Source organism: Nannobrachium achirus, assembly GCF_963921795.1.
Source record: "Nannobrachium achirus genome assembly, chromosome: 5".
Classification (NCBI taxonomy): domain Eukaryota; kingdom Metazoa; phylum Chordata; class Actinopteri; order Myctophiformes; family Myctophidae; genus Nannobrachium; species Nannobrachium achirus.
The window spans coordinates 35,782,225-35,805,545 of record NC_137814.1 but is presented as its reverse complement, the minus strand read 5'-3'; the positions used below and the strand labels follow the sequence as shown (position 1 = coordinate 35,805,545).

Below are 23,321 nucleotides of genomic sequence, written 5' to 3'. Positions count from 1 at the left end.
TTTTTTTTTATGCTATGAAATTATAATAATTGGAGAAAAACAAATGTATATAGGAAACCAAAAAATATATAAAGGGACATTTATTTACTTAAGTTGTGACCCATATAAAAATTGGTCTGTGACCAAACAAATGGGTCCCGACCCAGTGTTTGGGAAACAGTGACGTAGCCTACCCAAAAAAGCACAACAACTGCCACGCGCTACGTCATATGCAATGGCCCGTCTCCTAGGGTAGAAGAAAGAAAAGCAAAGAGCTGCTAGCTGACAGACTCAACTGTTTTCATGGTAGTCACGAAGTTACATCGGCCAGGGCAACATGTCAACTCCAAACAAACATTTCGTTTCTCAACATTAGGATCGCCGATGCTGTAAAAGTGAACATTTTCCCGAAATATAGTTTTACCACCGAGGGATGAGACATTATTTTTGTAGTTGTGGTCGCTCAGCTGGCTAGCGAAAAGGTAGCTATAGTTAGCCTTAGCAGGGCAGTTCTTTGTTGTTGAGATGCTTTCAGGTTGTCCGTGTTAACATGTTCACTGATGCCACGACTGACCGCTGCTTATTACACACCGTTTGTAAGAAGATGCACAGGGCGTCCCTGACAATCGAACATTGAAACTGTTGTGTTTTCGATATCATAGTGTCGAAGTGGTTATTGACAACATTGGCTTGTTGTTGTAGTAAGCTGAACTGGCCCTCGAAGTTGAGCCCAAATCAACTACAAAACGCTAACGTTAGCTGGTTGATTTGCTAGCAAGACTGAGAAAAGAAGGATATGGGTAACTGTCTTAAATCTCCGACATCGGACGACATTTCTCTGCTTCACGATTCCCAGTCAGACAGAGCAAGTTATGGCGATGGAACAGATCCAGACCTGGAGCCCCCTCCACCTTACCAGGTGAGATTGATTGAATACTTTATTAGCAGTTTGCAAACAAAGAAGAAAAAGCACAGGAAAGTACAGTTCAAAACAAGGTCTGCAAGGTCTGATCTTTTAAACCCAAGAAAGTTTGTTTCCATTGGGGTCCTTTTGCTTTGTAGTCAATTAATCGAAGAGAAGCTGGCTTTTCCTTCAACCGTTCACCATTGTTGATGAACTTTCATTTGTGACGTCTGCCTTGCTATGCCTTTTTATATTATGTATTAATCCCTTTATAGAATATCATTCAATTTAATTTGAAGAAAGCACAAATGCACATTTTGAACTAAGTGTCATTTGATGTCCAAACTGTCTTGCTGCTTGCGTTGCCCTCATTAATTCAGAACAACAAAACCACACCTTTTAATAGTTCCCTCCATTGCTTAGAGCAGTGTTTCTCAAACCTTTATATTTCAAGGTCTCCCCTTAACAAGGGTCCATTTGGTTCCATTTAGTACACTGTCAGAGTTACAGACTTGTATGGGTCAATTTAGAACCCACAGAGTCCCTGGAATCCACTTTGAGAACCACTGGCTTAGAGAGGGTATTGACGTGCTTTGGGTTATCACTTTTTGTGTGTTTTTTTTTTTTTACATCATTGATTGTAAATTAGGATGTTTCTGATGTATCTGTGTTTCAGGAGCAGGCTCACATGCCCATGTACCATCCTACTCCTAGTCAGTCCCGCCTGGCCACCCAGTTGACAGAAGAGGAGCAGGTCCGCATCGCTCAGCGCATTGGCCTCATCCAGCACCTTCCCAGGGGGGTTTACGACGGAGGCCAAGATGGCTCAGAGAAAAAGATCAGAGAGTGAGTGTTTGGAAGTGATGCACCCTAACATCACAGATTTTATATGCTGTAAAATCCTCAAATTGACCTTTATGGGTCCATTTGGTTTCATTGTACACTCCCAAGAGTAAGGTTACAGAACCTGATGGGAACAAGGTCTGGGTGATGAAGACAAAATCAACATATCAACCAAATACGTCAATATGCATATTGTCATCGATCTATATATGATGACTAAGTAATGCCCCTTTCACTAAGTGGACAAAGGCAAATAATAAAACAGTTAGAACAGTAAGTTAAGAAAGTTACATCACTTTAATTACTTATTATACGCAAATGACTGTAATGTATTGTAGTCTTTAAAATAAGGAAAAGACAGCACTTATGCAATATTACATATCCTATTCCTATATTAAAATTGTCTTAAGGCCAGCCGGTGGGCGGATCTCTGATGTCACCATGACTCAGCCATAACCATATAAGGAGTTACCAATGCAGCTATACCCACATGTGGAGTGTGTTGTCTAACCTCATTGTGTCATCATGGCATATATGGGCGTAAAGGAGACAAGGACTAACAGATACAGAGATCTCTATGGGGCATATCAGTCGGTGTGAAGGCCTCGTAGCGTTCCAAATGTCAGGATCGGGACTCTAACCTGTGACACGCTGTCAGGCATCAGAGCCTATGTTGTATGCGCCTGGATATCGATATATCGATTAATTATTGTTGTACCATTTGCAGGTGTGTCATCTGTATGATGGACTTTGTGTATGGAGACCCCATCCGGTTCCTGCCCTGTATGCACATCTACCACATGGACTGTATAGACGACTGGCTCATGAGATCCTTCACCTGCCCCTCCTGCATGGAGCCTGTGGATGCTGCCCTGCTCTCCACCTACGAGACCAACTGAATAGCCTCTGTCTGACTCCTCCCCACTTTAGGAACGATCCCCCAAACACAAACCAAACCACTGCCCTCTTCTAACGCTGAGGGGAGCAGCAAGTTGTGTTGGGTGCTAACTGAGAGACTATTTTAAAACTAGTGATTATGATCCAACAAAATCACACAAAGAATGTTGGCCCTCTGTCCCCTTGGTCTTACACTGAATTAGCCAGCCTATGTTGATTTAATTGGACATGGCAGTAAGACAACTGTCTCTTATCAGACATGCGGACATGACTGTTTAGATGTCTATGTCGCGCTGAAGTGTGTTTCTGTGACACAGCTGATGGATTGGCATTCTTGGTCATGTGAATATTTGCGGTGAGTGATAGTTGTTGGGATGACTTTTCATCCCGAGCACAGCATGGATGACAAGTCCACCTGAGCAGGTCTCTGTGGTGTCCCATCCCAACTGACATTGTTCACCCGTAATAGCTGATTCATTGGAGGCCTGGGCATATAAACAATTGATAAATATCTTCCCATTGAGAAGTGTTAATAGTTTCCATTTGAGGCCTCTGTAGGTAACCATAAGAGAAGCACCTTCACACCAACTGGGTCATGTCCCCTAAAGATGCTGTCACGTCATCATGGTAAGATGCCCTTGTTGTGTATACAGTAATGACTGAGGTTTAACCTGTTACAGTGTTAAAGAAGAAAAGCTTATTATTCTTCCTAGTTCAGCTTGGTCTGTAAACAATGCAGACATCATCCAAAGTCCACCCTCGGCCTCCACTAAAGAATGAATGTGGGCTTTCCACATTCAGATTGTCCATTCGACCAACAATGGCCCCACTGCCAGTCCAAACGGCCAGAAAAAGAGAGTTGGGTGGAAAAGATAAGAAAACACAGTTTGGAACTATCATTGTGTAAGGTTAATGTGTTTTACCATAAGAGGTGGAGAAATAGCTGTCAGCCAATGTAAAGGGCTCATTTCTGCATGGGCAGGCGGATCAGTTAAAAATTAGAAATGCTTGCACACACTCTTAATCTGATCCAGAGATTTGCACTTTAATTATAGGATAATAACGGAAACAATATATATATATATTAATATATATACCTGTAACCTTGCACTATCATTATTTCTTTCCTCTTCTTTTTCCCCTGCAATGCAGAAGTTACAATTGATAAAGCTATTATCAACTCTTCGCGGTGAAGTAGGTGAAGTAATCCTGAAGATGTATTTCATGAGTTCTGTGATTGTGATTCAGTAGTGAGAGCCTCTGGTTCTTTCTGCCTTGTCTCAATCCTTTTTGTGTTTCGCGTGCAAATAATGGGACAGAGGTTCGCTTGAAAATGGGCTTGCTTTAGAAAATAATCATGCTACATGTTTACTTTTACATCTTCTAAAGTCCATGCGATGTCACATTCTTTATTGCTATTGTAATACACTGTATGACTTGTGGTTGTCTTTTTCTTTTTGCAATATAGCAAATCTGGCTGCAGTGAATGGTTTCCATTTGATTTGTGGCACAGTTACATGATATTGTAGACTAGAGGTATCATTTTCTTGCTCTTTTGTTTACCTTCTACCTTAACATTTTTTGTTATACTTGTATAGACTAATTTGTATTTTAGGAGGTTAACCACCTTCAATATTTAACTCTTACACTGGTTCATGTCTGACTATGCAAACCTCTGTCCCAACTGAATTAGAGTGGAATAGAGAGATGTCTCTTATGGTGTGACAGTTACATTTGAGATAACACTTTCTCTGTTAAGCTTTCTTTTGCAGTGTTTGTATTTAAACTGTCTCTGGACTTGTTTTTCTTTTGGAAGGCTAGTCAGCCCTCATGTAAAGCAAAATAAATCAGAAAGCACACACTTTGTTATTGCCTTATTACAAGTTAGAAATAAATTATGTTAAGGAGCAAGCCCTGCATGTGCTAACTGCCTACAAGGGAGGCTCAATGCAGGACAATGTGCATATATGGAAGCATAATTACAGAACTTCTAAAAGGTTCCATCAGTCCATACATTTATGCAATGCTAATCTCTCAAGAACATATGAGGAACAAAACAGAGGGCGCTGTTATTCCCCTTTTCTTTGACGATGGCTAGCCAGATTGATGCAATGCCAAGAAAGGGGCTTGAGCACATGACCAATGTAATAATTGTTCTTTCAATATAAAATTAAATTAGCCATGATGATTATTGTCATGCACAAATAGATTGCATCTAATATTACAACAGTAGAAAACCAGTGAGTTACTTTGCTGAATTGCATTTCTGTTCTTATTGTCATTTCACCAACAAAAGATAGAGCTGCAGGACTTCCAACTCCAAAAAACAAACATTGCTATCACAACTATGAGGACAGGTTTCATGCTGCAGTAACCCAATATTCCCAGTAGGTGGCAACACATGTTCACACTATTTAAACAGAAGGTGTGGGGAATGGGGAATGATTGTTGTCACTATGCAGTAAACGTTTTGTTTTTAGTTGTAGCCTAAACTATTTCATGTTTCATTTCATGTCCACATAAGCTTTTTTCTAACATTTCAAACATTTTCTAATTGTATGTCCTCACTAGAGTGATTAGTTACAACATACTTCTCTTTCTTTGCTCCTGAGATTAACTTGTGACATAGTTAATCAGCTTTACTGTGCTGCAATGGCTCATTCAGCCAAGATCTGCATGCTGACAGAAACAAAAGGTTTTTTGTGGAAAGATTAAATAGAGAAAATACCAGGCAATGTATATCTGCCTATAGTAATGTGTCGCTGCAAGCGTGACTGTTTCAAACGTATCCCTAATCCGATTTGGTGTGGCACAAACACATTCAGTCTCAAGAACTCTGCATGAGTTCTACCTTAAAAATATATTACCATGTACTGGTTTATTTTACTGTTAACTGTTATTTTATTATTTTTAGGAATAGGAACTTGTGTATTAAATTATTATTACAAACACATCCCAGTTTTAGCTAAGAAAATAACCAGCAGTTTTATTTTATTCAAACAAGGAGGAATTCAAGTGACAAGGAAAAAACAAATCTGATTTCCATTATTGGCACAACATTATGGTTGCATTGACACTTGTTTGAGATTTTATAAACTTATAAATGACTCATACAGTGATCACAAAAAGGCCTACAAAAAGCCATTACCCAACAATGTCAAATTCTTAACAGATATTCCTTCCTGAATCAATAGTTACCAGGGGAAATGAAATATTTTTGTATTGATCATGATATTGTTTATTCTTGTTTTAATGCAGCGTTAGTTGACACCATGGAATGGTTGACTGTTGTTTGTGTGGCCCTGAGAAATGGCATGTTTATGGTTTGTACATCCCATGGAAGGTCACAGGCATGGTGATGTCCACCTCTGCCCTGGCAATTTCGGTCAGATCCTTGGCATTGAGGATAAGCATGTATCCTGGCCTCTGAGCGCCAGGGGCCACAACGCAGGTCAGTAGCACACCTGCAGGTACAGCACCAACAATCTTATTAGAATAAACAAATATTGCAATTTTCCCCTCTCTTAACAGTCTCTACATATTCACTTAAACCCTATGTTCATCCTTGACCGGAATCCCCCAGGGGTCTGTACTTGACCTCCCCATTATCCATCTACACCTAATTTCTTTGCTGAAAATAGTAAAGCACAGCTATTTTCGCAGAATGTTAATCTATTATGGCAGTGGTTCTCAAAGTGGATTTCAGGGACTCTCTAGGTTCCTTTATGGGCGTCTAAATTCACACTTACAAATCTGTAACTTCTTTGACAGTGTACACATTTAACCGGCCCATTTGGTTCCATTTTGTACACTGTCAAAATTAAGGGGAGACCTTCAAATTTCAAAGTTTGAGAACCACTGTATTATGGTATGCCTAGAATAGCAATGCTAAGGTTCAGGTGGTTATGTAGTGTATGTTTATCAATCATTCTGTTTGATCACTGTTGTGACTGACATACCATCGTCCTCATCGGTAGTCCCAGGATTCTGCACAAACAGGGGTTCTGAGGGGTACGAGTCTGGCTCCTGCCATACCAACGTCTCCTTGGTCTTCACATTCAGCTTGACGATCTGCACACAGGTGAGTTAAAGTTTGACGTTTGCCGTATGAGCTCAGCCTGTCTGACCACTGATTGACAACTTTCTTTTAATACACTGACCCTGTCAGGGATGAAATGGTTGAGACCCAGGCCGTAGGCATACGTGTAGTTTTTCCCTGCACACATCGGATAGTTGATCTGAGGGAACTCAAAGGCTGGGAGACACACACACACACACACACACACACACACACACACACACACACACACACAGGATTACACACAGCCATAACAAATTATAATGTGATTATACTATCTTTATATTACAAAAGAGTAAGTGATCTACTTCCGGGTCATGTATCGCTAACTTAAATACCAAACCACTTGGCCAAGATGTACTACATATGTACTAAATATAGCTTAAAAATTCAAACACCCATGTCACCTTTGCAAGATGTCGTTTCCAAACCTCTGTATACAGTTGTATTCGTTATTACCCTCATATTTTGCCTCTGTATAAAATAGTCCGCCGGTCAAATATGTCCGACCGGAAACGTGCGCTGCGGCACAATAGTTCCGTCACAATAGTTCCGTCACAATAGTTCCCCCCCCAATTTTTTTTTTTTTTAACGTTTTTTCTTTTTCTTTTTTTTTTTACTTTTTTTTAAACTTTTTTTTTTTTTTTTTTTTTTTTTACTTTTTTTTTTTTTTTAACTAGATGTGAGCGGCCCGAAGGGCCGCGACCCTCTAGTCTATTACAAACCACTAAATCCGCCATTAGGATATAAAGTAGGGCATGCATAGCCATCGTTAAATAGGATCATTAATAAATAATAATAATAATGTTTTTACATAACACCTTTCAAATGAAAAAGGCATCTCCAGGTGCTTTACAAAATTGAGAACATATGATTTGTAAACAATGTTACCTTGTCGAGGCCCAGAGAAAAGCACCTCTGGTTCCAGGAAGATGTGTCCATCAGAATGCATCACCGCTGTGGCTGTGGTGTACGGCAGGCTGACCAAGTTCTTCCCCTGCTCCTCCTGCATGACATCAATGCATAGCAAAGGAAAAGAACAATTATAAGTCTAACATCTATCAAAACATTATCAGTATTGCCAACCAACGACATTGGGGGCCAACTAAAATGGAATAGAAAGGTGGGAAAGTGGAGGTCACAGATGATTTGAAAAGGTCACTCACCTTGTGGATGTCCAGGGGGATAACATATCTGCGCACCTCTGGCTGAGGTGCCATCATGGCCGCCTTCTTTACCTCTTCCCAGTTCGCTCTCAGGTTGGCCAGCCAGAGGTAGTTGTACACAAACTCAAAACTAAAAGAAAAGAAAAGATGAACTAAAGACATTCTTCCCACATAACAGAAGCTTTCTCAAGGGAAAATGCATGGCTAGGAGAGTCTAAACAATGACATGTCCCATAAGTAAGGTGGTTAGATAAATACCCTTTCCATCCGCAGAGGTCAACAACAATGAAGCCGTTGTCCTCATAGGTGTTGATGTGATGGAACATGCCTATGGGTGCTCCCTTGAACCTGTGATCAATGTACTCTCCAGGGTCCTTTCTGGCTATGTGGAAAAGTGTCTGTAAAATGTAGGGTAAAACGGATACAGGGATATGATATGATAATACATTAAGAACTATGCAAAAGAAGCCAACTCTGAACTTAACATACTGTATATACAAATATTTACCCCCTGGGCCTCATTGGACTCAAAGCAATCCATGTAGTTGGAGCCTCGGATACTCCAGGCACTCAGAAACTTCAGCAGGTTGATTTTGACTGGGGTCTCCACAAAGACAAAGTAATTCTCTGACATGCCAAAGCTGGGATTGATAAAGAGAATATATAAACATCCACCACACCCACAATTAGCTCAGCAAAAACAATAACAATGTATGCATACAATGCGTGCAGTAAGTTACAACTCAAACTGTTGATGCAATATTGATGCAACATGCAGTGTTGATTGTAAATCGTGTACCTGTGCACATAGGAAGGCTTAAACCTCTCATGACTGGGGAACTGCACCACCACCTTGGTCTTCGCGACGCAGTCAGACTTGTCTGAGGACACACAGAAGAGCTATTCAAAACAACTAGCACATTTACTGGGAATATTTGTTATACTCCAAAAAAAGTATCTATAAAAGAAAGAAAACAACCAGCAAGATGCATCATCAGACAAGAAAAGCTTGCAAAAATATTTAACCACTTTCAACCTAACACACTCTTTTGGGCATGGGCTATAAGTAAAATAGGTATTAAGTGGTTAATATATTTTAATCATTTCCTACATGTGTGAAGAGGTACTTTTATAGCTCTTTATCACAGCTCTCCACTTGCACCATTGGCCGGTTAAGACACCTTTGTATAATCTCCCTTGATAGCATAGTTTCTCAGTCTTCACCTGGCTGGGTGGGTGGGCTCCTGACAACGTTGTAGGCCAGTGTTGCTCCTTTCCCCATGCAGTTTCCAATGTTGTACACGGTTCCATCTTTCTCAATGTGGGGGTGGGCAGTCACTCCATTGACGTTGACATAGTCCAACAAATCAACCTGCACAGAAATTAAAGGGAGTATATGTTTTTACTTTTCACCATGTACAATCTTGACTATCTAGTATCTGATGCATATTTTTATTTATGCAACTCAGCAGGTGCTTAACAACCATGGCCCAGTGTTGGCTTGTTATGCCATTGAAACTCAGGATTTGCATATATTGGTGTAAAAATCTACGTCCATTTTACTTGGAAAAGCAGTTTGTTTAATATGCAGGATGAGTGTCATAAATTGTGGAAAATGTTACTAGTTGACACCAGTATCTGGCTGTATGAGGTAATTATATTGATCTACCTTTTTCAGTGTTGCCAATGTATCAGTGTTGACTTTGGTGATAAAGTTGGTTTCTGTTACGGCATAATAATCCTCACCAATTGGATACACATTCACCAGGCAATTGTCTGTCACTTCAACACCCTTGAAGTAAGAGAAAAACCTGCACATGGAGAAAGATGTCACTGGTAATCACGACTAACATCATGAATAAAATCTGTCTTTAAGTTCAATAAAATAAATATTAAGCATGCAAAGGGTAAAGTTGTAAAATAATTATAGTGGAGTAAAAAGTACAACATTTATCTCTGAGATGGAGGAGTAGAAGTATAAAGTATCAATTAATGGAAATGCTCAAGTAAAGTACCTCAACATTGTACTTAAGTGCAGTACTTGAGTAAAGGCAGAATTCATGATGGGAGTTAAAATTGTATTAACGGGTGGGTAAAACAGGAGGTTGCCATTCTTAAGTACATAGTTCATTAGCAACAAACCTGGAGAAAATGTTTTTGCAGGGATCCGGGTAGGCAAAAGTGCCAAACTCAGTGATGACAACACGGTTCTCTGTGATGGCTCTCACGTAAGCATCTGTTTTGACAAACCTAAACATAGCAGAAAAAGAGTCAAACTCTCAGACAGAATCATAAAAATAAATATGTCTCACTCACTCCTAATGCACTGAACAGGCATGTATTCTTACTTTCGGAAGTAGGTGACCTGCCCATCCTGGAAATCAAATTTGTGCATCAGGGCTTGGCCATCAAAGAGGTGATAGAAAGGTTCATCTCCAACCTCAAAGAGGCCAGGTCCTAAGCGGAGAAGACTTCCTTTCAGAAAGGAAGGGATCCTACCTGTAGAACACCAATATAAATACATAGTATCAACAGATATTGACCTATAATGACATGCGAACAAAAAAGGGACGTCGGGGCGTTGAAAGTGGTTAAAGGGTCTCTCTCTCACACACACACACACACACACACACACACACACACACACACACACACACACACACACACACACACACACACTGCTTAGGATGCTCGCTTGGATTAAGGTAAAGCATACCTTTAGGCCCAGTTATTTGGATGGGGCTTGATTTGGTTAAAATATGAATGGCTGTGAAAACATGGCCTAAAGTGGCATTGAAGGCTGAGAGATGCTCACAAACCTATGACTGTTGCTGGTATTGGCTCAGACAGCTCCTCACATGTCTCAAAGATCTTTTTGTAATTACCAGCTGGGTGTTCAAATCTGTAAAAGACAGAAACAGATTTACCAATCAAAAGGATATCGCTTATCCTCAGTGTTCATTTATTTGTAACATCGAGAGTGTACAAATGGAACGTTACGGGTCCATTTGTGCTCTAACAGTTAAATTAACACTGGGGATTTTACTGTAGATTCAAAAGTTCAATATGACATTAAATCCTCAAAGTATTGCAGCATGTACATTATGCATTCCTGTCAGTCTGGCAGCAGCAGGATAAAGCCACTTAAACTCAACAAATATCTAAATACTAAATTATGATGGTGTGGAATGTTCTAATTCAGTCCAAGTCAACTTTAGTATGTGCTGTTTAATCTGACAATATTGGGAGATTGTAAGACAAAGAATTCCAGACACCTTTTACACCTGTAAACCTGTGCTCATGTAACAATAAAGTTGAAGATGCATATGATATGTGCAAAAAAAGTGTTAGAAAAGGAGCAAATGTACATTGTTTATGCACTTCCTCAAATAAATTGAGCATATTTAATACATTAGTATATGCAAAGAGAGATACAGTACTGTATGTAATTCAATCAGGAATAGATGATATTAATAGTTAACTCACCGGCTGACCATGGTTCCTTCTTGCTGTGAAAACAGACAAACACGCTAACGGTATCCTCTGGTATCCTCTGGTCACTTCTGAAATGGAAGCCTTGGCTCTCCCGGTGGATTTAGGGTTTTTATACATGCCCCTCTCCCAGTAACTACACTCAGTCCCCTCACCATTCTCAGCTGGCCAATCATGTTGCACAGTGAACAAGAAATCCCATTACCACACTATTTGCCAGCTGACTCATTGGCTTCCCTTTTGAAACCGGATTTGTGGCAGTGAATATTTCACACAATTAGAACTACGTCTGGTAGTGTTACAATGTGTTGCAATAGTACATGTGATTTTTCAATAGCTTCAATTGTTTGCATTTAGCCCAGCAAGCTATACTTAACGTGCTTTGCATGTGCAGAGGTACCGAATAGCACTTACATGATGTCTGGGCTTACATTAACCACTTAAACCCCAGCATCTGTATTCTGGAGAAATGTTTAGCTGAAAATAGTTGATTTATAAGCTCACAACGCAATATTTAGTTGCTTTGGGATCTTTTAGTTCAATTATATACCAAAAAGCAGACAAAAGGGCAAACGGTAAATTGTGAAATAATGTGTCAAATAAATTTTCATTGTCTTTCAACCAACATTCAGTTACTTTGGGATAGCCCTCTATTTGCTACACAGTTTGTTGTCTAGTTGTATTACAGTAGCTGTTTTGGGTGGTAGTAATTGGGTGAAAGTTTTTTTTTGGTCTGAGTCCTAGACTGCATTCAGTGGCTCCTCTCAGTGCGACTATAATCCAGATATAGGGATAATACTCAGCATGGAATGAACAGAGGCCATGTTGTTGTTTTCAGTCTCTTGGGAAAAAGCATCATTAGTTGGGAGGACACTGTGATGGGCTAGCCAGTCCTAAAAACACGTTGGATTGTCAAAACTTTGACTGACCCTCATCCAATTAATGATAATACTCTTATCAGACATGTTTTGCTGAATACTAGTGCATCTTAGAGGAACAATAATTGCTTCAGATATCCTTCCGTAAGCTACTAAGCTTCCATTGATTATGCAGATATACATTAACTATAAAAGGTAGATTGAACATGAACAGCATATCATTAGAAGTAAAACAAAACAGGTTATATTTGTTTTACTGTTAATCTGTCGTTTGCTTTGGGAATGGCATTCACTATCTTTCAACCTAGCCTCAGAACCTTTCTTTGGCTTAGAACTTTTTGACAACACAAGTTGACAAGAGTAAAAATTGACTGCACCTCCAAACAGGCACACACAAATAGGCCTCTACATACATAATTATTACAACCATCCTTCATCTAATGTGGCAATAGTGTTTACACCCCCCACCCCTCTTAGAATGAATACACGTGACTTTCAAATCAGCATTCCTAATCTTGCAATCCATTGGACTTTTCAAAAAAAGGGGTTGGAATAAATCCACCACTTCTCTGGTGAAGCCAGCTTCTGAGCCAAACCAAAATAGATCTATTATAACACGTGATAATGACGTGAAAGTTATGCAGGCGTGTAATAATGACGCGAAAGTTATGCAGGCAGAACTTTGCTCCCTTATGATTGTGTTAAAGGGAAAGGAGATGGCCAGAGGGCTCTTGGGCTCAATGTACAGAGCGTCGAGGGTTCGAGTCCCATTCCAGACGACCTTTGCTGCGTGTCTCTTCCCGTCTCTCTCTCCCTCTTTCCATCTTCATTAAAAACTATCAATAAAGGCAGAAAGCCAAAAACAAATCTTTTATACAGCAACAGTCAAAGTGCAGAAGGCCAAGTCAGACTTAATTGAACTTAATTTTGTTGTCTAGTAGACCTTCTAAAAAAAGGTATAGCCTATGTTCCCAACTCAAATGCAGGAAATGGTGGGACATCTGGGCACTAAGAACATGTGGGCAACCCTAATTTAGGTGCCCAGTTGCCCAGGTGTCTCCACCCCTAAGTGCCCACTCGTCTATGTGCCCACTTCCAAATGCCCACCAGATGCCCAGACATAACAAAAGTATGGTGTCCAGATGTCCCTATAGTGCCCCTGTCCCACTAGTAGGCCTATTCATATTTTTCCCCCATGATTGGCTTTTTGAGTTGTTATTAATAATTAGAAATGAATGTTTCCTGCATTTTTGGACGAGTGGGGAACATAGAACATTTTTAAGTTGAGCGGGGAACATAGAACCTTTTTTTGAGGGGGTAAGGGGGGAACATAGAACCTGGGGAACATAGGACCTTTTTGGGGTAAGCGGGGAACATAGAACCTTTTTTGGGGGGGTAAATGGGGAACATAGAACCGTGGGAACATAGAACCTGGGGAACATAGGTACAGTCCCGCAAACCTGACCAGTCAAAGAGCAGATGCCCAGGCCAGACTTTCACATCTAATATGACCAGAAAATGTCAGGATGATTACAGACTACAGATATAGACCAAAACACGATGAAAACAATGAGCAAGTTGGCAAATGACCCTTACCCTGCAATTACCACCAATCACCTGGCTATTGTAAGATAATCTTACTTTTGTTTTGGCAGGTGGCAGCCATGCCAGCCAATTTTACCAGGTTTGGATTAATTGGGGATTGAGGCGTGTTCGTGTTGTGCCTGTCGTCCATAAACGACCTCTCCTGGCCAGGTCCTGTGTGAGCATGTATGCTCCGTCGTACGACGAAGTATAAATCGCATTATTCCATCGCTCGACGGGATGTATCATGTATCGTGCTGTGATAGGCTAGTTGGATGTTGGCAACCAATCACAGTGCGACTTAACCCTGAAACATGACGGTCGTCATGGATGAGGTTTAACCTGGTGTTGAGCAGTGTTGCCAACTTGCAACGTACGTCTACACAAACGTTCAGATTACAAAAATAAAGTGCTTACTAAAAGCTCACAGATGTCTCAATATGGTACGCTCAAGCAGAATTACCCGTATCATCCGTATTGTTTAATAAGGAGCATTTTTAATACGATCGTTTTCGGTTTTTCCTCGTATTTCCTGCCTATTTCCTCGTTGGTATCTAGGCAAACCGTGCTGTGATCGATAGACTTATATAAAACAGCGACTTCTGACCATGCTCTGACCAATAAAACCCTGCTGCGATCGGTCGGAATCCGCTGTGAATCACGCCCCAAAGACACTTTTTACTGCGGAAATACAAGGAAAATAAGACAACAATCGGATTAAGGGCTTTTATTAAACAATACGGAAGGTACGGGTAATTCTGCTTGAGCGTACCTTGTGACATCAGTGAGCCTCCAGTAAGCACTTCATGTTTGAAATCTGAACGTTTGTGCTGCGCTGCCACACTCATAAAGTGCGACCGTCCCTGCGGACTATGGGGTCTAAACTCTCAGGCTCTGCAGAGTTGAAGGTGCATCATGCATGCGCTCAGCGCTCGGTTGACAGACAGTCACAACATGGCGGCGGAGCGCGACATCCTGTACTAGCCAGAAAGCAGCGAACTAAATTCGAGTCTTTCTCTACTCAGGTCAAGTTGCTCAGTTTAGCGGTTGTTGTGAGTTGTACTGTTTTTGGTCATTTATGAGTCGGGAAAAATGAGTTACTCTACGAAGGTTGTTCAGGTGACGAACTGCTCCCCGTCGACGTAAGTACAATCGTAGACCGTAGTGGACGACAGGCACAACACGAACACGCCTGACGCCTCAGTCCCCAATTAATCCAAACCAAAACAAAAGTATGATTATCTTACACCAGCCAGGTGATTGGTGGTAATTGCAGGGTAATTTGCCAACTTGCTCATTGTTTTTATCGTGTTTGGTCTATAGCACGTCGGAGCAGATGAGAACACTCTTCGGATTCCTCGGAACGATCGAAGAGCTCAAGTTGTTTCCTCCAGAGTAAGTGGATACTTTGATAGTGGCTTCACTGGCTTTAGTTGCATTTTCCAACTAACTACGGCATGATTCTTTGATATTTGCCTATTTGGCCGTCTCAATGCAAGTAAGGAAGCTGTAGACTAATATAACCCTGCTGCATGCTAGCCAGAATGGCAGCTAAACAACTAGAGTAGTGTGACAGCAAGGCCCGTTGCCCGCCCACAGGCCCCCCGCCGTTGGACTCCTATCAGGCGAACTTTAGTCAACAATGTGTACGTTTATGTCTGACCAGTGACCTGGGATTTGAACTCTGTTCTCCGAATTGCACCTGCAAGTTTGGGAATTGGAAGACAAACTTCGACTACCGCTCTATGAAGCTCATATAGGCTACATGTCAAAACAACTGCTGGCCTGGGTGATACATGTGCTGACGGTCTCAAATTGATTTGGCTGAAGGATCTGGGTATTGATATTGAAGATGATCATTGGAAAATAATAATACCGTAATAGCAAATGTAGGAAGTGGCTGGGATTATAGAATCAAGATGGAAATGTATGCAATATAAAACAATCCATAGATATTATTTTACACCGTCTAGATGACCAAAAAAGAGAATAGCGGATAACAATATAAGTTGGTACATGTATGCATATGATCGTGGGATTATTATATATGCGTACATGCATATGAATGATCTGGGAATGGCTCATGGTGTGCCTTTCTGGTGTAAAGTCCTTGAATCTCTGGAGAAATGGGTTTAACATATCACCACAACCACGGGCCAGTGGTCCCTGATGTCATGTAGCCAACAACGAATTCACCATCCATTGTAAAGGTTGTACTTGTTGCCAGCTGCCAGAATTCTGCTCCTGCAGCTGTGGAACTGGAAATTTTCCAGAAGGCCTGGGCTTAAAGAGTGGAACGAGGAAATGATTAAAATTGCATCATATCATATGAATATATGCTGGGAAGAGTGAATGGAGAAGGAAAAATTTAAGAGACATGGGATAGATTTTGGATTTTTTTTTTTACCTCAAATGAAAGGGTGAAATGTGTTTTTACTTTTGTTATTTTATTTCTTGGACTGACTGTATTTTATTTTAATGTTATATTAAGGTGCATTGTACCATACTTTATGGCAAAACTAGCTGCTCTAAAAACTTGCAATGCGGCACATTGATTTACAGACCTCAACACGACCTCAAGACCTATAATAAAACACACGTCTATGGTTATGATCAGATGTCTATTTGTATATTAAGCTTAGTGTAATGTTATCTTTCCCCTAATAGTGACTCGCAGATGCCAGTGACATCGCGGGTCTGCTTCGTGAAGTTCCAGGAGCCAGAGTCCGTGGGTGTCTCTCAACATTTGACCAACACCGTCTTTGTGGACAGAGCACTGATTGTTGTCCCGTTTGCTGAAGGTTTGTGTTCTAATTATCCTCATCTATGAGTGTCCGTTTCAGATAAAAAACGCCACCATTCTGGGATAGCGAGGCATCATTGTACATCTAAACACGTTTTTAAAGATAAATTGGAATAGTCCACCTGTGGTTTGAATGGATGACTGGGTTCACTTGTGAACTTGCAGTATGAGGTTATTTAGAAACCTTATGAATGCCACCAAAGAAACCCCCCTTTTTCTTCTGTTTATTTTTTTTGTCCATAGTATATCCATTATTATGAATCCAAGACATGGCATCCAAGGCATTTAAAGCAGATCTTCCAACTCAGATTCTTGGTATACTGTGGTTGGGTAGCACCACCCATAAAGTAAACTCCGGCAGGAATATAAAAATTAGATGCCACCTCTTGTTTGTGAGGCATTCAAGAGACACAGTATACCAACATCTGCTTCAGAGGTGTGGGACGCTGTGGGCACTGCAGAGACACTTTCAAAAAAGAAGGAATAAAGTTGTGTAAACACTTTAACCATGCTTTTTATTTTTTTCTCCCCCGTATCACACTGTTCTCTGTTAAACTTCTCTCTGTTGTTTGTGTGTGCGCGTGTGTGTGTGATTTTTGTAGTGGAGAAGGCAAAAAGCAGCCCCCTCGTTGATGGCTGAAAGTGGTCCTCTGCCTGCCAACAGGGGATTGTAGACATTTGCAAAGGCCAGCAAGCAGTCAAGCCCCATCCCTCTCTCTTTTGTCATCTATTCTTTCTCTGACTTGTCCTTCTTTCTCTCTCATGTTCCCTTTCTAGGTACTGTAGTTGACTTTATTAAATAGCTTGAGCATCAAAGGCATAGTGTAATTAGGGGTCAGTCTGCAGCATTTTGCACCATCCTTAATTGCTTTATTGATGGCCAAATGTTTTCCCTGAGAACAAACCATTTAAATTATGGGCAACCGCATAATGTAAAAAGCACTTCAGCAAACTGGGTGCTGATATACTGAGCTGTAACTGTAGTGTAGGCCTGTAATATTGCTCAGGTTCAACTTAACTGTTAAGAGAAGAAGGATACTGTGAGTGCTCAGCTGTCTGATACTGCTCACAAAAAAAGAAAGGTAGTGTGTGGGGGTGAGGGGTCGCACGCGTGACGATCTAGATTTTATTTGAACCCTGCTAAAAGTAATTACTTGCTCCCTTCTGCTTGTCGTACATTCTTCGGCGTTGATTTTTCTGCATCTTGTCGTCAGTTGTGTTACATGCCCACCCGACATGACACAATGTTAGTGCAATACTCTCTCTTTAACAGTGGTCTTTTTTTGTTGTTGTGTTTTACAGTTCTTTTTCATGGCTCAGCCACTCCTGTAAACCAGCCCTGCTGAAAATGCCACCCAACAATTTTGTCTCCTGCAGCCAAATTCTCTCTCCAGTGTGCCCTTTAAAAAAATGTTGCCATTGTTGTGAATGTGTCTGTATTTAGGCTGTCTTATATGAAGGATAATTGTTTTGTTTTTTAAGAATTATTTCTGTTGAGGTGTTAATATTTCTATTGCATTTGGGACTGTTTTTGTATATAAAGTACAGTGCAAATTAAGGTAATTGAACAATTGATCAAATTGGTCAGTTCCTGCATAGGATAGGTAAATTGATGCAGTGACAGGTAAGAATAATACTGTAGGTGATTGCACAGAACACAAGATTCTTAACACAGATTTTTCTATTTTTTTGGTCTAATTATCTACCGTATATATATCCTATGCTATTTGTGTTATGGGTTAGTAAACTGACAGCCTGTATTCTTGCCAAATCCCTGAAATTCTCTCTTGTGTTGTGTATCTCGATTTTTCTCTGTGTGCTTTTAGTAGTGAAGCCGCCAACGTGAGTCGCTTGTTTCAGTAAACATCTATATGAAAATTGAGGGCACACCCAACTGGAGAAGCCGCTGTGCTTGCTAACGTTTGGTTCATGACTTAAAAAACATGTTCAGGTGATATATTCTTGGCAGTGTTCATTGGAGTAGTGTGATATTTTCCAGCATTAGTTATGCCACTGCAATGATTAAATGAATTAAGGGAATTCTCAGATCTAGAAGGTAATAACCTTGTTGAGATGATACATTAATTTAAAAAAGAAAAAGAGAAATGGTGCCAGTTTCTTTTTTGTTTTTGTCTCTCCTCTCTGTAGTTGATGTTAAGTGTACATTGTCTTCTAGACCTAATATAGCCTTTTTGTTTTCCCATAGGCTCTATTCCAGATGAAGCTAAAGCTTTGTCACTGTTGGCGCCAGCAAATGCTGTTGCAGGAGCTATGCCAGGAGGGGGACTACTTCCAACACCCAATCAAATGCAAAATCAACAGGTATGAGTTCAACTTTCCCCTCTGCAAATCTTTGGATTTCTACTTGGCATAAATTACTGCTGCGTGGTGTCCTGGTGCTAATGAAGTATGCCATGTTTGAGAAATTATTAGTTTGTTTTTAACAGAACAGATGTTGAATATGGTGGTGAGAATGGAAACGTAAAAGTAAAACCATTCATCTCGTGGATAGATACTCATTCCAGGAGCGCATACACTCTTAACCCATTAAGGACGGGAATCCCTTTTGGGGTTGTTTTTACCTTTCAATCCGGGAACCCCTTTTGGTCTATTTGTGTACAGTATACAGCAACATACATTTTTGAATAAATATATTAAAGGAGTAGTTCACCCCCAAAAATACTTTTTTTTTCCTATTGATTAGTCACGCCATGGAGACTTGAGTTCAATAATATTTCTTGTTTTTTCTCACACAAATTTGATTCGAGTAAATTTACCCCCATTGATTCCGGATGGAGACCCGTTTCGAAACGGGTCCCCATCTGGAATCAATGGTGGTACATTTATTGTTATCACGTTTTTGTCTTAGGAATGTGACAAAAACCAAAAAATATTATTGAACTCTACTCTCCATGGCGTGAGTAATCAATAGGAGAAAAAAAAGTCATTTTGGGGGTGAACTACTCCTTTAATATATATTATATAATATAAATATATAATATTTGAATACAATATGGGTATTGTGCTGTATGGAGCACATAGGACAGTGAAATGACAGGGATATTTTGTGCTCTCCCCCAAGATGGGAGGAAATCCTTTTGGTGGTCCCAGTATGGAGGCTATGGCTGCATTTGGTTTCCCAGGAATGGGACCCAATATGAATCAGCAGGTAGGAGATATTGTTTGGCATATTACTATTCCAAAACCGCCACAGTTCAATGCATTCTTTATCTAAATTAATTTATTAAAAGCAAAACTACCATCTGACCTTCTCTTCACATTTCCTTGCAGGCTACTGAACAGTTTTTTAAGTTCATGACGGATCCAAAGTAAGTAGCTGTATAGGAGTGGTTGAATACATCTTTAATGGTTTATGTGCTATTTTTGGCAGTGGTTTACCCTTTTTAGATGAGAAGTTTGTTCTAGATAGGAAATGTGTAACATATTGTACCAGTGGTAATTGTAAAGTTAACACTGGTCACTGGACTATCCTTTCATGATTGGATCAGTGATTAATGTCTTCTGCTTCAGACTGAACCAGATGGCTATGGGCATGAGCATGAACCAAGGCATGAAGCCTGACTCCAGTAGAGAGATTGAAGAGGCCATGAAAAGAGTCCGGGAGGCTCAGTCGCTGATCTCTGCTGCCATCGAGCCGGAAAGTGAGTGGCCAGTGTTTTGATATTTGTTTTAATATGCTAGACTAGATATAATATGTAAATTCCACAAATACAGATATTTCTACTAGTATGCCCTCAAAAACACACCTAACAAAAATGTCACATTTTCTGGGGATTCCAGAAGCTAAGGACAGCAAAAAGAAGCACTCCCGATCCAGGTCAAGGTCCAGAAAGAGGAGGTCCCGTTCAAAACACAGGTAATCATCTCTATGCTCTGTTAACCACAGCCTGGGAAAAGAGAAACACCTTTACAACTGTGTATTTTGTTTTTATGATATCAAAAGTCCAATCTTGGGCATAGAAGAGGTGTTCAGAGGCTAATGCATCTCTCAGGCTGGCCAAGGGGGATTCCCTCTTAAGCTTGTGGCCAAGATGTTTGGCTCTAGTGTCCCTTCCCAAGCGGGAGACTTGGTCATGACTCTTGGGTGTTTTATTTTGCGCACATGTACACGACACGCACCATTGAGATTTTCATGTGTGCATGTAGATCTGCTATTTTCAACAATCTTTGACTTCATATTTTGATGATTTTCACCTCTAATGACATCCTTGAATGGGGCGGCAGGATGAAAGTGGTATCCCAACAGTTGTGACCGAGAAGTTTTGTGTGCAGCAGGACCGAAGAGAGAGAGAGAGAGAGATCTAGGATGATGTTATGTTTGTGAATTCCAGGCGATCCAGGAGCAGGTCGAAGCGTCGCTCGGTCTCAAGGAGCAGGCGTCACACCACTAGCCCACGCAGCCGGAGAAGGACCCCTTCTCCCAAAGACAGAGGCTGGAAATCTCAAAGCAGGAGCAGGTTTGTAACGTTATTTCAATGTATTGCTTTTACCACTTAAACCTATACTATGTACATGTTCCCCTAAAATTAGAGTATCCAATTATTTTTACCCCTTTTTCCCCCGATTTAGTCGTTCTTTAATTCCTTTCCACACATATCCTACTGAGTCAGTGAGGAGCCCCCAACGGGAGGACAGCTCCTCCCGCCCAATACTCCGTGCTGACAAGTGCTACCCCAGCCTGTAGGAGTGCGTGCAATGACCTCCCTGCCTGGCTTCTCTCCCCCGAACACGGGCCAATTGTGTTTGCACAGGCGCACGACAAAGCCGGATGCACCACGGTGGATTCGAACCCACTTTCTCCGTGGTGGTGGGCAGGGACTTTACCACTGCGCCACCCGAGCGCAGTCCCTATACCTAGTTTACCAGATTGCCAATGGTTCGCTCCACACTAAATTTATTGCTGAAAATGGGCAATCTTCCAGCTCACAATGCATTGTGCATCGTTGTAGATCTTCAGTTTATGCCAAAAAACAATCCCACTCCAGAAAAAGGACACTAGGGTTCATGTGGTTGAGTTGACAACGTATGATATCGGCTGTTCTACGACAGTTGTCAACGTGCATGCCATTAGCATTTATAATGGTTACCAACACATGAAAAAAAGGGGAAGGTACCGGCTAGGTGCAGACAATTTCATTTACTATTACAAATACATTAATGAGCTTAATTGTTATTCACAGAAAGAAATCTAGAACGCCACCAAAAAGCTACAGCACAACTAGGAGGTCCCGGAGTGTGAGTCGGTGAGTACAAGTACTAAGCTTATTGTGCGGTCTAAAAGAATACAGTTCATGAAATGCAGCTTTCTTTGTCCTGGAACCTAACTGATAGTACTACTATGGTTTATACTCTTGCCATTCAACAGAGGAAGACGTAGACGAAGTCGCAGCGCCAGCCGGTCTCCCAGGAGGTCTCCCAGAAGGAAAATCTCTAGGTCTCCTTCTCCAAGGAGGTTGGTTTTATGCTATTCTCTAGGTCTCCTTCTCCAAGGAGGTTGGTTTTATGCTATTCTCTAGGTCTCCTTCTCCAAGGAGGTTGGTTTTATGCTATTCTCTAGGTCTCCTTCTCCAAGGAGGTTGGTTTTATGCTATTCACTGTCTCCATGTTGACGTCACAACATGACAAAATGTCTGTGTAACTGTCTAGTTAAAGTGAAGGGAATTTAAAATCTGGACTTTTTTTTTTTTAAATCACACATCCAGACATAAGAAAGACAAGAAGAGGGACAAGGAAAGGGACAGGGACCGCCGGAGTGACAAAGGCCGCAGCCGTGATGAGCGTGAACGCTCCGTTAGCAAAAAGAAGAGAAGCAAAGACAACGATCCGGAGCAGGACCGGAAATCTGATGGAGAGAAAGGAGATGTAAAGGTAGGCTCCTAGCAATGATGCCGGTTTTTGTTCTGTATATTCACCCCATAGTGCACAACAATCCTAGCTGTAAACCACACCACTATATGTACCTGGGAAAATGTACATTCTGCATTGGTGTCTTAACAGGTCACGAGAGATTACGATGAGGAGGAGCAAGGCTACGATAGCGACAAGGAGCGGTTGGTGGACAGGAAGGATTCTGATGACTCAGCCGCTGCATCTCCTCATTCGGGAGAGGGTGACAGTAATGGCACAGAACGGCGGGCAAAGGTCAATGGAGCTGATGACCATCAGGACGAGGACGACATGGATGTCAGCGACTGAGTGCATAGCTGTTCTTTCTTTGCCACACTGTATAGCCTCCACAGATCCCTCCATTTTCATTGTCAACATTATGTACCGTAATTGGGTTCTTTTTTTCTTTTTTGTCATTTGATAAAACTCAAATACGAAGTGTTTCAAAAGATATTGTGTTTTCCTCATAGCCTTGGCTGTCCTTTTGTATGTTCTGTTCACCGGATAGATACTTAACCGTATTGTTCTGTACATTGCAGTTGTCATTTTTACTGCTTTGCAAATTGAATCATCTGCTGTACAACTGGATGTAAGTTTGCCATTTGCTTTGCTTTTATTACTTGAGCTTGTTACTTAAGGCTTCTGATTTGAGTATTGTGGTGCCGCAACCATTTTCCCTGCTTTCAACATAGTTTCTAGATATGCTAAACACACCTGTGATTTCCTTTTGTACAATAAAACCTTGAAATTACACTTTTTCCTTTGACTTTATTGCATGGGTGAGTGTCTT

The 23,321-nt window shown here is 40.9% G+C and overlaps 3 protein-coding genes across 4 annotated transcripts; 2 read left to right on the top strand and 1 right to left on the bottom strand.

Annotated features, from left to right (window-relative positions):
* Window positions 1-240: 240 nt before the first annotated feature.
* LOC308285864 (RING finger protein 11-like) lies at window positions 241-4,448 on the top strand. 2 transcript variants are annotated; one of them, XM_080726751.1, is made up of 3 exons: window positions 241-898; window positions 1,566-1,729; window positions 2,454-4,448. In XM_080726751.1, exons 1-3 carry the CDS (start codon window positions 776-778, stop codon window positions 2,623-2,625), a joined length of 459 nt encoding a protein of 152 aa, XP_080582877.1. In that variant the 5' UTR covers window positions 241-775; the 3' UTR covers window positions 2,626-4,448. The 2 variants fall into 2 exon arrangements, with proteins under 2 accessions (XP_080582877.1, XP_080582876.1); XM_080726750.1 differs by having other exon boundaries at window positions 1,560-1,729.
* Window positions 4,449-5,941: 1,493 nt separating this feature from the next.
* Window positions 5,942-11,364, bottom strand: LOC308285032 (retinoid isomerohydrolase-like; the record flags this gene model as incomplete). Its single annotated transcript, XM_080725751.1, has 14 exons — window positions 5,942-6,087; window positions 6,583-6,694; window positions 6,784-6,878; window positions 7,593-7,707; window positions 7,868-7,997; window positions 8,126-8,265; window positions 8,376-8,508; window positions 8,667-8,748; window positions 9,092-9,239; window positions 9,537-9,678; window positions 10,010-10,117; window positions 10,216-10,362; window positions 10,683-10,769; window positions 11,354-11,364. 14 exons carry the CDS (start codon window positions 11,362-11,364, stop codon window positions 5,942-5,944), a joined length of 1,596 nt encoding a protein of 531 aa, XP_080581877.1.
* A 3,377-nt stretch (window positions 11,365-14,741) lies between these two features.
* Window positions 14,742-23,282, top strand: LOC308285861 (uncharacterized protein). The gene is made up of 13 exons (XM_080726747.1): window positions 14,742-14,963; window positions 15,145-15,216; window positions 16,489-16,622; window positions 18,831-18,946; window positions 19,707-19,793; window positions 19,916-19,953; window positions 20,156-20,286; window positions 20,426-20,501; window positions 20,977-21,102; window positions 21,826-21,888; window positions 22,011-22,097; window positions 22,348-22,513; window positions 22,643-23,282. Exons 1-13 carry the CDS (start codon window positions 14,914-14,916, stop codon window positions 22,838-22,840), a joined length of 1,344 nt encoding a protein of 447 aa, XP_080582873.1. The 5' UTR covers window positions 14,742-14,913; the 3' UTR covers window positions 22,841-23,282.
* The last annotated feature ends 39 nt before the right edge of the window (window positions 23,283-23,321 follow it).